We start from the raw sequence: 12,250 nt of genomic DNA, 5'->3' as shown, positions 1-12,250 counted from the left end.
GAGACTCCGCTATTCAACGAGAGAATTTCACAAGTCACCAGTTTATTCTAATGGGGGTTGAACTGAAGTCTCAGTTATCTATCAGGGAATTTCCACACACAACGTACAAAATAAAAACCTGACAAAGGTCAAGGCATGGTGAGAGAGATGAGAGAGAAGAAAAAGGAAAAAAAAAAAAAAAAAAAAAGGAAAAAGTGCCCAATGCCACCTCTGTCCCTGAAATCTAGTCAATAAAATGCATACAGTGTGCCCAGGAGAGAACAGAGCAGCCGCAACCTAGGTTTTCTCATCAAATACCTACAAAGCCATTTCCACAAGGAAAAAACTCAGGGAGGAAACGCATATTTACTGAACTCCTGCTCTTGCCAGCACCACGCTGGGCTGTATGCCTTGCTTCTCTGTTAGCAGCCAGCCAAGAGCCCTGGCAATGAGCATGCACTTTAGAGGCTGGAATACCTGGATTCAAATCCTAGTCCCGCCACCCCTGACCGTGTGCCCGTGACGGGTTACCTCCTCTTCCAATTCCCAGAGTCCTCTCCCGGAGCGTATGGTGAAGTGTCAGTGGGGGATTTATGTGAAACCCACACAGAGCTTGTGATGTCACGGAAGATTGCCAACGGTGTTGATATTTTTTAGTGCACTAAGTACTGTAAGCATCTTGTGTGTGTTATCTGTTTTGTACCTTCTACACTGCCAGGAAGAGCAGCATCTGGTAGGAAAACAGATCCCAACGCAGCAGTTTGAACATGGTAAATGATCATCAAATGTTCAGACCAACGGATGCACCCAGTGCTTTAATACATTATCTGCATAACCATCAGTATCCCCATTTTAGAGATAAGGAAACCTGAACAGAGAAGGTAAGTAACTTGTCTGCTATTTTACTATTATTCCCATCACAATGTCACTGAAGAGGAATCTGAGAATCAGAGAGGTTAGGCAGCTGGTTCAAGGCCCCACAGCTAGAAAGTGGTAGAGCCAGGCTTGGAAACCCAAGGCTTCGGAGCTCAGGCTTGAGCACTGCGGGGCATCCCTTCTCTCTGCTGTTGGGGCAAAGACTCAATCCCTCAAGTCAACAGCACCTAGGTGTAAATCCTAGCTCTGCCACTTTCCACCTTTGGGATGGCCGGCAAGTGACAAACACTTGGCGGTTTTGGAAAACAAAGTGATGAAAATGATACCTACCTTGAACTTCACAGGGTGATTATGAAGCTTAAGTGAGTTTATACACATACACTGAAAACAGTGTCTGGCTCATTCTAAGCCCTCTAACAAAGGTTATTATCATACAATGAGCAACAAAGAAAACACCAAGAAATGCATTATCTGTGTCATGACAGAAGTGAGAAAGGCTGGGGGGTTCAGGAGGGAAGAGCAGGCTCCTGGAAATAGGGACAGTGGCAGAGGTGAGCAGGCAGGTCCTCTGGAGAGGATGTACTGTGGCTGCAGCTAACAGGATCAGTGGTTGTCAAGAGCTGGAGAGAATCAAAGCCTTACTTCAGAGGAGGGTATGTTGCTTACTTGGCCACAAGTGGACACAACTTGGCGAACAGGACTGTCTGCAGGTAAAGATCAGAGCACGGGCAGCCCAAACACGAGGTTGAGGAGTTTGGCGTCTGCCCTGCAGGCTCCCAGCTCAAGAGCAGGGTTGTAGGCAGGGCACAGCTTGATGAAATACATATTTAGAGAGTGCATCCTGTCACCAGGATGGACATCAGACTGGTGGGCAGACGAGCAAGACAGGAGACAGACAAGCTGGCCAGGAGGCTACTGCAGTTCGGCAGTCCTGGTGGTGATGGTGGTGATGGGGAAGAAAGAGGTGTGGTCTAAGAAGTGCTGGAGAGAAGTAAAGCCTGGAGAGCCCAGCCTCCCTGGGGCTCATGCAATCCTCAAGTGGGAGAAAGTGGGGAGCAAGAGCAGGGGAAATATCCATGATTTAAGGGTGAAAGAAAGCACCATGAGTAGGCAATTAAAAAATAGATAAATACACTAAAAGGAGGCACAGATCCTGTGCAGAGACAACAAGGCTAGAAGATGGGTGGAAATGCAGACATCTGGGGAAATAGGAATTTGAGGAACAGCTGTACATGTATGTGGACCTGCGAAGCAGACTTAAAAATGTCAGGATTGGAAGGACTTGCAGGAGGAGAGGGGCTCAAGAGTCGGGGAAAATTTGGGAGAAATGTATGGTTCACTAAAGAGAAAGAGGAGGGAGGCAGAAGGAAAGAGATGAAGAAAAGGAAAAGGGTACACTGGGTCCAAACACTACAAAGGATGCCACTCCTCTGTCTAGGGACAGGAGGATGGACATGGCAGAAGGAAAATCCCTCCCTTGACTTTCAAAGTTTTCCTATCCACATGGGAGGTTCATTTCTGAAAGCTGGACCACGTTTCTTTTCTTAATCAGAAACCTCTTAATGAGACTTAGTACACCTTTTCAGATGTAGTTAAATAAATTACAGGGTTTTTTTTTAAGTGCAGAAGCCCATGTTATCAAATCACCAATTTCACCTGCATTAATTGCTTTAATGGGCTCTAAAAACAGCCACCTCCTCTCCCACCTCATCAGGGTCTCTGGGGAGGCCATCAGGGAAGGTTGCTGGGAAACAAAGTTATGGATGCAGCCGATCCAGGGGACAATGCTGTCACACTCTGGGTCATGCAACTGTCTGGTATGCTGCCCACATTGTTATAAGGCCTCACAGATAATCAGAAGGGATGGTGGGGGGGACACATAATTCTATTCAACCACCAGGCTTTATTACTGCTATAAAGCAAAAATGCCGATGCCAAAAGCCAGATAGGAGCAATTACATTTTTAAAGAAACTTTGTCTACGTGGGGATATTGACTACATTTAGTAAATGACTCTGCAACTCAAACAGCTACAGTGGATCACATGGGCCCTGAGTCCAGTATTTTCTTCCAATGGCACCTAAAAAAATCCAACCAACCAAACAAACAAACAAATAAAAAACTAAGCAGGCATAACAGAAGACTTTCAAAGATAAGCGAAGGCTGTCCATACCATTTTTCATTACAATGCTTGCAGCAGGACCTCCCCTGCCATATTTTCCAGACTTTTGATGTTCAACAGCAACAATGACATGTTTGTGAGGACTATGGGCCAGGTTTGGTGGTAGGATAGCTGAGTAACAGAAAGGCAAAGGGTCCTGCCCAAGGTCACAGCCAAGTTACACTGTCAGATGAACCCAGGTCCATCTCCACAACCCATCTCTAACCTCTTGGGTACATACCTCCCTTCCTTAGATTCTCTAGTATATCAGTTGACCATGCACAAGCGGAATCTTGCTGCAAAATAGTTAAGTATGGGGACAGGAAAGTTCACCTCTCTGGTCAAGTCTTTATGGGGATAAACAGTGTTGGGGATGGAGGAATCCTAAAGGAAGACAGTGTTTCCCAAACCTGAGCATGGTTAAGGCTTGCCTGGGCAGTTTGTTAATTCTTAAGCAAGCTAACATTGTAAATTACCACGTCTAAGGCTCTAACACCCGGGTATTTGGGAATACCCTTTTTAATATCACTTTACTCTGTTCTTCCCCGCAGCCTACAGCTTTAGAATCCAGGAAAGAGGACATTTGGGGGCTTGTTTATGGAAGGCTGATCTATTTGCTTTGCACTCAGAGTTGAGAGGATGCTGATATTAGGAAACTCAGGTGGAGAGAAAAAAAAAATCATGACGAAACTGGCTGCTAACTGAAGCAAAGCCACAGCCAATTTAGCAAAAGGAATACAAATTCTCAAACGGGGAAGGAGGCAAAGGTGCTGGGACTGAAAAGAAAGAAAAAATAAATCCATTTATGCATGCTCAGAGAATAAAGCAGCTTTTAAGCATATGTGTGGTTACTGGAAACTTGGCCTTCACCCAAAATGCTGGGCTTCTAGAAACCTGAACAATTTTTCTTTTTTGTGTTTTTTTTTAAAGAAAGAAAGAAACCCAAAAGCCAGAAGATATATCTCACCCAAAATTGGTTCATTGATTGCTTCAGAATGCATAAATGATTCTATTTTGGAATCAAAGACACAATCAGGCTGCTGAAATAACCCACTTCTGGGAATGTGGTTTGAAAATTAAGAGCAAAGTGACAAATGAACTAGCTGAAAGGGTCTCGTAGGGTGGCTCTGGGCTTCAGGGGATGAGAAAAGTCGTTGAGTATCCAGGCACAGACCACATTTTTTTTAAAGGCCTTACACTCGAGTGGCAGAGGGTTACAAATGTTGCCACACCTAGTAGTCATTTGATCCCCACAGCCACCTGGGAAGGAGGCAGGTGGGAGGTAGTTATGCCCATTTCACAGCTCCGAAGACTGAGGTTTCAGAGATGTCACGTGACCTGCCCACGGCCACAGAGCCAGCTTGGGGGCAAAGCACACACTAGAGCCTGTGGCTTTTTTCAGTGTTTTTGTCTAGCACCCACAACGCTGGCATACACAGACTTCCTTCAGATCTCACTCTCAGGAGCTGGGGAACTCTGAACTCACGAGTGCTGGATTAGGAGCAAGATCATTCCATTCATTTGGCAAATATTCATTTATTTATTAAAGCACCTACTGTGTGCCGGGAGCCGGGGATGCGTGAATGAGCAAGGCAGATCAAATCTTGGTTATCCTGGAGCAAACTTGTAACAGGGGAGGCAGACCATAAACAGACATAAAGAAACGTCCTTTTAGTAGTGACAAATGGGCTGCAGGACACTAAAGCCAGGTAAAAGGATACAGGAGTGAGCAGGTGGGTGTACTACTTCAGAGAGGGTGACAGGCATGCAGAAGCATGAGAATGTCACAGCACTTTAAATGCTGGGTGACCTGCGGCCATGGAGGGGTCTATATCCCCCAAGACGTCATGTCCTGTTCATCTCTGATGTCCAAGTATCAGCCACAGGCCTGTGTGTGGCAAGCACTGCTCAGACAATGCATGGATGCATGTCTCTACCCAACAATGGAACAGGCTGAAATACACCACTCTCCCTTAATATGTAGGTCTCAGACAGCACCCCCCAACCCCTGCCACCAACTCAGTAAAGTGAAGTCTCTGGTTGGTTCTTAAAAGGCCCTCAAATGTCAAGTACAAAATGTGACATCTGCCATGCTTTCTAGTAAGTGGACTGGCTGGCACTGTCTTCCAGGAGGCTGACTACAAAACCCTTGGGCTGGGGTCCAGGCAGGGAGGCCACTTGCTCCTAAATCCAATGGGGACCTTGAGCTCCCCAGTTCCATCTCCTTGAGCATGACCCTCCTCGCCTGCCTGCTCCCCTGGGGAAGGTTAAAGGGAACAGGAGGGATAAAGCACCCAGCACATAGTAGGTACTTGTTAATGTCAGTCTCCCCTGTTCCCAACAGGCTTCCAATAAAGTAAAGTTATAGTGCAAGTGCAATGCAAACTACGTACTCTAGGTGACAATGATGTGTCAATGTAGGTTCATCAATTGTTGATAATGGGGGCGGTTAGCATGTGTCCACTATATGGGAAATTTCTGTATCTTCTGTTCAATTTTGCTGTGAACCTAAAACTGCTTTAATAAATAGTCTTTTGAAAAATAAATAACCACAAGTGCACTGGCCCCATGATGCTGCTTCCTGCAGCTGACACCAGGAATGCACAGAAAAAGAATGGAGAGAGAGTGATTCCCATTCTCTGCACCCTTTCTGCTTGCCAGGCTTTAAAAGTAAAAGGCCAATGTCAGCAGCACAAAAATCTTAAAAATCACCCCTACCCTGGGGCACAATTAGAAGTCTGTGTGAGTTCAGAGTTAATATCAGATTCTTCCTCAGCAGTTTAAAAAAGAAGTCAGTTTTGAAAGATTTGTATTTCAGCCTCCAGATACCTCCGGCCATTTAATGTCATTCTTTCTAATCAAGATTCTCTGGTCCTGGCTGAGGATTAGTCTGGGGTCCCTGAAAAGGGTAAACCAAAGGCTTCCCTTCCAGGTCATAAAACAACCTTGCTAGAAATCACCAGTTGGAGCCTAATCCCCTATGAACGCCTGCTTTGTTGCAAAGCCCTTTGCAGGATGGAGGGGGGATTATGATTCTGAGAAGACTGTACATGTGCTTCAAGCTTGAGCAGACAGGCACATGAGCGAGGGGCTGCAGGCACTGACAGGTGCAGACAGGCTGTGTACCATGAGTGCGGCTGAAGGCAGGCAGAGTTGGGAAGCAGCAACATACACACAATCCAATCAGTCGGGGGGTTAAAGGATCACGCTTATCTTTGCAGCTCCACCCAAATGATGAATCGATGGCAAGTAATAAACAATGCTGGGTTTGTCAGCAGAGGGGAACGACGGGAAAACAAGACACTATTGCTGGTGTGGTTCTATATCTCCTTCATGTCCAGATTCAAGTCAGGAGGCAAGAATTTTCTATAAAAATACCGATTTTTTTAAGGGCATTCTCTTCCACCCTACAAAATGCTTCTTTGATTTAAAGAGTAAATAACCAGATGAAGGAGGATTTTGTCCTATCTAGGCATCATAATTTTCTAAAACCTTGAGCCTCAGCTTGAGCCAACTAAATATACAAGACTAAATTAAAGAAATGGACCCTCTCAATGTACTGCATCACACTCTGGATATGCAGCAGCCACAAATCTACTCAGTAATGGGCTTATTAATAAGTGAGCTTTTCCACATGTCATTGCTGGCAGGACTCATAGGACCCAAGAGTGAAAGCAGGGCCAGAGGAAAGTCTGTGCACGCCATGGAGCCACGGTTTCCAAACTGGACACAGGAACGAGACCAGGGGGAGAAGCTACATTTCAGACACAAAGTTGGAAGTGGTAATAATTTGTAATGGCTTCAGCTAACCATGCACAATGGGAAAAGGACAATTGTGTCATTTAGAACATGCTGGACCAGATATAATGTCTTATATTAATATGGACAGATTCTTTCCAGGTTATTATGCAAAGGGAGGGAGGGTGCGATCACTCTAATTAAATGAAAGTACCGGCAACAGTTTTTAACTTCTGGAATATTTCAATTCTAATATGCTCCTTGAATTCTAATATGCTCCTTGAATTTACCCATAGGGGTGCTGAGGCCATAAGGAAGCACCTACTGTGCAATTTTTACTGAGATGAAACACACACATATATGTACATATCTCAGCAGTACCCGGATACCCTGTGTTCTGCTACCCATGTAACCAGGAGATTCAGAAGGCAAGTGAGCAAGTGAATTTGATTTTGAATGCTCCCAGGGCAGTGCTGTTTGTGCCAGAATCCTACTGTTTCCTCATTTGCTCCGGAATAGCACCAGGGTTGGTGTTCATGGGTCAAGAGACAGCAGTCCAGCTCTCATCAGTACAATGTATAACCCATCAATTTCCTGATTTAGTAGGATGCTACGCAAGAGTGCCAAGATCCTCATCTCCCAATCCTTAGCCAACTTTCCTTATTCTGTCTTAAATGAAAGCCATTTCAAAAGAACAAGAAAACATCAGATTAGACATTCTAAATGCCTTCTGTGTAGCACATACCAAGCAAATCGCAGACTGTCTAAGCTGGAAGGGATCTTGGGACAGCTCCCGGCCCATCCACCCTGGAATGCAGAGAGGGTGGGTGACTTGCCCAAGGTCACACAGGAAGTATGCAGCAGGGCCTAAGGCAGCATCCCTGGTCTGTGGACTCGTTGGCCAATGTATCAAGCACATTTGGCTGAAAACCTTTGAAAGGTCTACTTTTTTATTATTATTAGTTTGGCTCCTGTTCATTCAAGATATTTTTTCAAAACTCAAACATTTCAACATAATTGCAAATAGTACATGACTTGCCTTATCTGGACTTGTCACTGCTGATTCCTCAAGTGGGTTTCAAGAGAGGGGTGGAAGCCCCAATGGATATAGTATCAAATCCTCACTGAACTGCTTCAGGTAACAATGGATGCTTGATTTATCAGAAAGAGAAGTGGAAAACACTTTGCTCGACCCACTCTTTAAAAAGCTGCAACGCTCCTTTATTCATAAACTCTTAGGTAACTTGATTCCTAAAATTTAATTTAACTTAATTTAATTTTTATTACACACGCACACACTGAATCTCTCTGTTTGGGAAGCTCAGAGGATCTCCTCCCCCTCAAACCACCTTCCATAGCAGGAGAAAAATAAAGATTGTTAAGACTGAAAACACATCTTCTACTAAATACAGTGTGGTATCCTAGAACAAAATAAGGACACAGGCAGAAAAAATGGTGAAATTTGAATGAAGTGTGAAGTCCAGTTAACAGTAATATACCTTTACCATAAAATCCCTGACATGGTGACTCGCAGCACTGCAGTTTACAAAGAACGGCTCTCCATGGAGAAATGCTGGTTAAGGGCAGTCTGTGCCTAGTAGAAAAGCTGGGGCCTCTTCTGGCTCTCAGTTAAGAGGCTTTTCGCTCTTAATTTTGTGGAAATGTGTCAACGGTTCTCCAGGTGTTCTTTTCAACTATCCCTGAAAGTACACGAGGAGTGCCATGGCCTCAGGAACTAAGTTCCGCCTCCTCCGTTTTAAATTCCACCCACCAAAGAAAAGTCTGTCCTCTTTTTCCCCTGGGGTTAATGTAACACAAAGCAGCCATCATTTTGCCCGTTACTTCTGAAGGGTCCAAAGGGGTCCATGCCAGGCAGGTTATGTGTCCCGCCACAGCTAGAAGAGGGGTGACCCTGGGGCAAGAGCTCATTTTGCCAATGTAGCCACTTCTGTTGGGAAAATGACAGTAAAGAGACAGAGCCACTCAGCTCACACAGGCTCCTGCGCCACAGGCTCCCACACTTCAAGGACAGCTCTGCTCCTATCAACCTCTCCCTTGCTGGCAAGGGTTTATTCTCAGGCTTCAAAAACTATGACATGGAGAGTTTAGGTTTTACTCTGGAAGCAGCAAGAGTAAATAAACGAGCTAAAGGCTGGTGCTGCTCTGAGTCACAGTTTAACAGCACCATGGTGTTGTTGAGGGAGGTTCAGAGAGAAGATCTGGAGCGGGATCAATGAAATGGTGGTGGGGGAGGGCAGGGGTGGCAGATCGGGAGCACTACTGGTAAACTGAAACTCACAGCCAAGCAGCTTGACCCTTATGGCATGGCTGAGTCTGGGGTGCAAATGGAAGGGACACTCTGCATTTTGAATGCCCAAGGTAACTGACAGTCTTTCCAAAGCCTATCACCTGATCACCTTGTGACCATTAAGTTACCCAAGTCTTTTTAAATTGCCACTAAAATTGAATCCACATTTATAAATGATCATTTACATCAAGTATCTTTAGTGCATAAATTCATCATCTGGGAACTCCAGACCTTTTAAGGCCAAGGCTAATGGACTACTTCTTTATAAATATATGGAATGCTAAACAAAGGGAAAAGATTGATAGAGGGGGAAGAGGAATTGTTGCATGGAAACTCACAACGAGCTTTGCCCACTGCACCCTGGAACAGTATAAACCGATCGGCCTTTTTCCAGAAGCTGCAAAGAAGTTTCAGAAAGCCTCAAGGGCTTCCTTCAAAGGGGTTGATGGGCTGGGAAGCAAATGAGTGAAGCCGACATCAGGTGCACAGCCAGGAAGATGGCTCAAGACTCACCTGGACACAGGTCACTGAATGGCACTCAGGAGGAAGTAGCCATGGGCGTCTGCTGCCTAGGAGTTTCCCAGGAGCCAGCAGGCCCTCAGCTGGAGTTCAAAACACCTGCACTGGTGGGGAACAGGGGCAGGGGGGTGTTTTACAGAACAGTCCAACCCCCTGAGAAGCATTTCTCTGCAGAAGCAGAGCATGTGTCATTGTCCCTTTTCCCCCAAACTCCACTTCTTGTACACAAACGAGGTGGGGGAAGGGGAAAGGGGGAAAAATGCCTGCAAAGGATCCATGAATCCACCCTGGACCCAACACTATCCATCATACTCCAGCTGGTTTTCAGTAGCCCTGGGCTGTGACATCAGTGAGCACACACACTCCTTTAAAAAGCATGATTAAATCCCTGGAAGCTTGTTGTCATGAGGTTGTATTTCTCAATTAACAGATGGCAGAGAGGACAAATACTCTCAGGGGCTGGGGAATTTATTTTTGACATTCAGGCAGGAGTCTCATTTCCAAAAAGGTTAGGGACCGCTTATTTGGTCCAGTGGCCCGATTTTCCAAGTGGAGAGTAAGAGGTCCTGAGAGGGCAAATGACTTGCTTCAGGATACACAGCCTGTTCCAAAAACAGCGGCGTCAAGCCAGGGCACTGTGGATCACACAAACGGCCTCCTCGGGCCACTTAAGAGCTAACAAAACTTTCTTTCAGGGAAAAAAACACCCACAGAATGGCAGCAGCAAAGGCCACCTAATGATGCCAAGCAGAGATTTTATCTCTTTTATTGCTCATAAGAATCCACAGCCCTTTTCATACATCGTAACCATACATTTGCTCAAGTATTTGATACTATCGCCTACACTAGCCTTTAAGCCTCACGAAGGCAAGGGTCATGTCTGTTTGTGCAAAACTACGTTCCCAATGCCTGACAGCTATTTGCTCTGTAAGCTATACATTCCTGTTTTAGAGTTAAAAAAAAAAAAAAAAAAGGCCCAGAAAGGCCAAGTAATTCGCCTAAGGACACACAGCATGGAGTTACTGAAAAAGCTGTGCCACTCTGTCCATACTCTGCCCCAGACTCCTCTCCAAACCACAACCCTACCTTGACGGCCTCCGCGTGGGTCACCCGGGCCAGGGATTTGTCGTTGACGCGCAGAATCTGGTCCCCGACCTGCAGTCCTTCCTTCTCAGCTAGAGAGCCTGGTTCCACCAGAGACACGTAGATGCCCACGCCATGCTCCGAGCCCCCACGGATGCTGAAGCCCAAGCCCTCGTGGGCCTTGGCACGCCGCAAACTCACCAGGCGCACCTCCCCGGGCCCCGCACCGTCGGGGCCGCCCCAGGCGGGCTGCCTGTAGGGGGTGGTGGCGGGCAGGTAGAGGCCCTCGGCAGTGTATTGGTCGAAGAGCAGCTGGTCGGAGCGCGGGATGACCAGACGAAGCATGGGCAGCAGGCGCCGCTTGACCGGGCTGTCCAGCAGCACGCGCAGGGTGCGCACCAGGTCGAAGACGTTGCGGCGCGCGTGGTAAGCGTTCAGGCAGTGCGTGAACTGCTCCCGCTCCGCCTCGCTCAGCAGCGCGGTCAGCGCCTGGTGCAGCTGGCGCACGTTAGCAGAGAGCAGTCGCAGCCCCGCGCCCCCGCCGCCGCCCGCCCCGGCCGCCGAGCCCAGCGAGCCGGTGGAGGACGAGCTCACCGACAGGCCGTCCAGCGGCGCGTTCATCTCCACGCCGAGGCCCGGCCGGGCTCTGGGCGCGCGGGGTGTGGGGGGTGCCGCTGTCCTCGCGGGTACTGGCGCGACAGCTGGATACCCCGGAGCGCGGAGACGACGGCTGGAGCCTGGGTTTGGGGAGCACAGGTACAGTGGCTGGATCCCAGGAGGTCGCGGAGACCGCTGCTAGAGTCCCGGAGGCGCGAAGACGGCGGGGGTCGCGAACCTGGAATCCAGGGGACGCGGAGACGTCGGCGAATTCCTGAAAGACACAAGAGTTGGCTGCTGGAGCCCGGAGGTGGCGGAGACTGCGGCTGGAGTCCGGGGGGCGCGGAGTCAGCAGTTACATTCTGGAGGGCACAGAGCCGACGGGTGGCTGGAGTCGGGGGGCGCCGCAAAGCTGACCTGACCGCCCCGTCACACCATGCCCGGGGCTCCCCCAGGCGGGCAGCCCGTTCCTCTAGGGCTGGGGGACCCCAAAGTCAGAAGTTGGGACGGAGGGCGCTCTAGTCCCAGAGTAGTCCGGGGAGTCGCAGTCGGTGAAGCCGCGCGGGCGTCCGGCAAGGGGTGCGGGCCATGCCCGGGGCAGCCCCAGGATGCAGCCGCCCGGGGAGCCTCCGCGCCCCTGCGCCGCGCGGCCGCGAGCCTGGACTTTGCGAACTGTTGAGCAGCCTGGGCCGAGTCTTCCAGCGAGTTCCGACGCCGTCGCGTTGCCAGTCCGGCCCGGGCCCCGCCCCCTCGCCCCTCCTCCTGCCCGCCCCCTCCCCCCGGGCTCCTCAGGAAATGACGTCCCGCCCGGTGCGCCTGGCCGTTGCCTGGAGACGGGGTGAAACAGTCCAGCCCCAGGGAAGAAAGGGGTGAACGCGGGGGTAGGGATGGAAGGAGCTTCCGCGTCCCCTACCCCACCTGCAGAGCCGGGAGCGGGGCTCAGAAACTGCGTTTTTCGGCGTTGGCAGCGAGTGCCGGCACCAGGATCGC

The 12,250-nt window shown here is 48.7% G+C and overlaps 1 protein-coding gene across 4 annotated transcripts in view; it reads right to left on the bottom strand.

Moving 5' to 3' along the window:
• WHRN (whirlin) overlaps nucleotides 1-11,987 on the bottom strand; it is a 101,194-nt gene extending 89,207 nt beyond the window's left edge. For 3 of the 4 annotated variants that reach the window (XM_023223757.2, XM_023223759.2, XM_023223758.2), the window contains exon 1: nucleotides 10,667-11,987. In XM_023223757.2, the coding sequence (XP_023079525.2) occupies nucleotides 10,667-11,284 (618 nt within the window). In that variant the 5' untranslated portion in view covers nucleotides 11,285-11,987. The remainder of the gene's footprint in view (nucleotides 1-10,666) is intronic. The other variant, XM_023223756.2, reaches the window with a different exon arrangement.
• Nucleotides 11,988-12,250: the final 263 nt, after the last annotated feature.

Source organism: Piliocolobus tephrosceles, chromosome 14, assembly GCF_002776525.5.
Source record: "Piliocolobus tephrosceles isolate RC106 chromosome 14, ASM277652v3, whole genome shotgun sequence".
Lineage (NCBI taxonomy): Eukaryota > Metazoa > Chordata > Mammalia > Primates > Cercopithecidae > Piliocolobus > Piliocolobus tephrosceles.
This window is presented reverse-complemented; position numbering and strand designations above follow the sequence as displayed.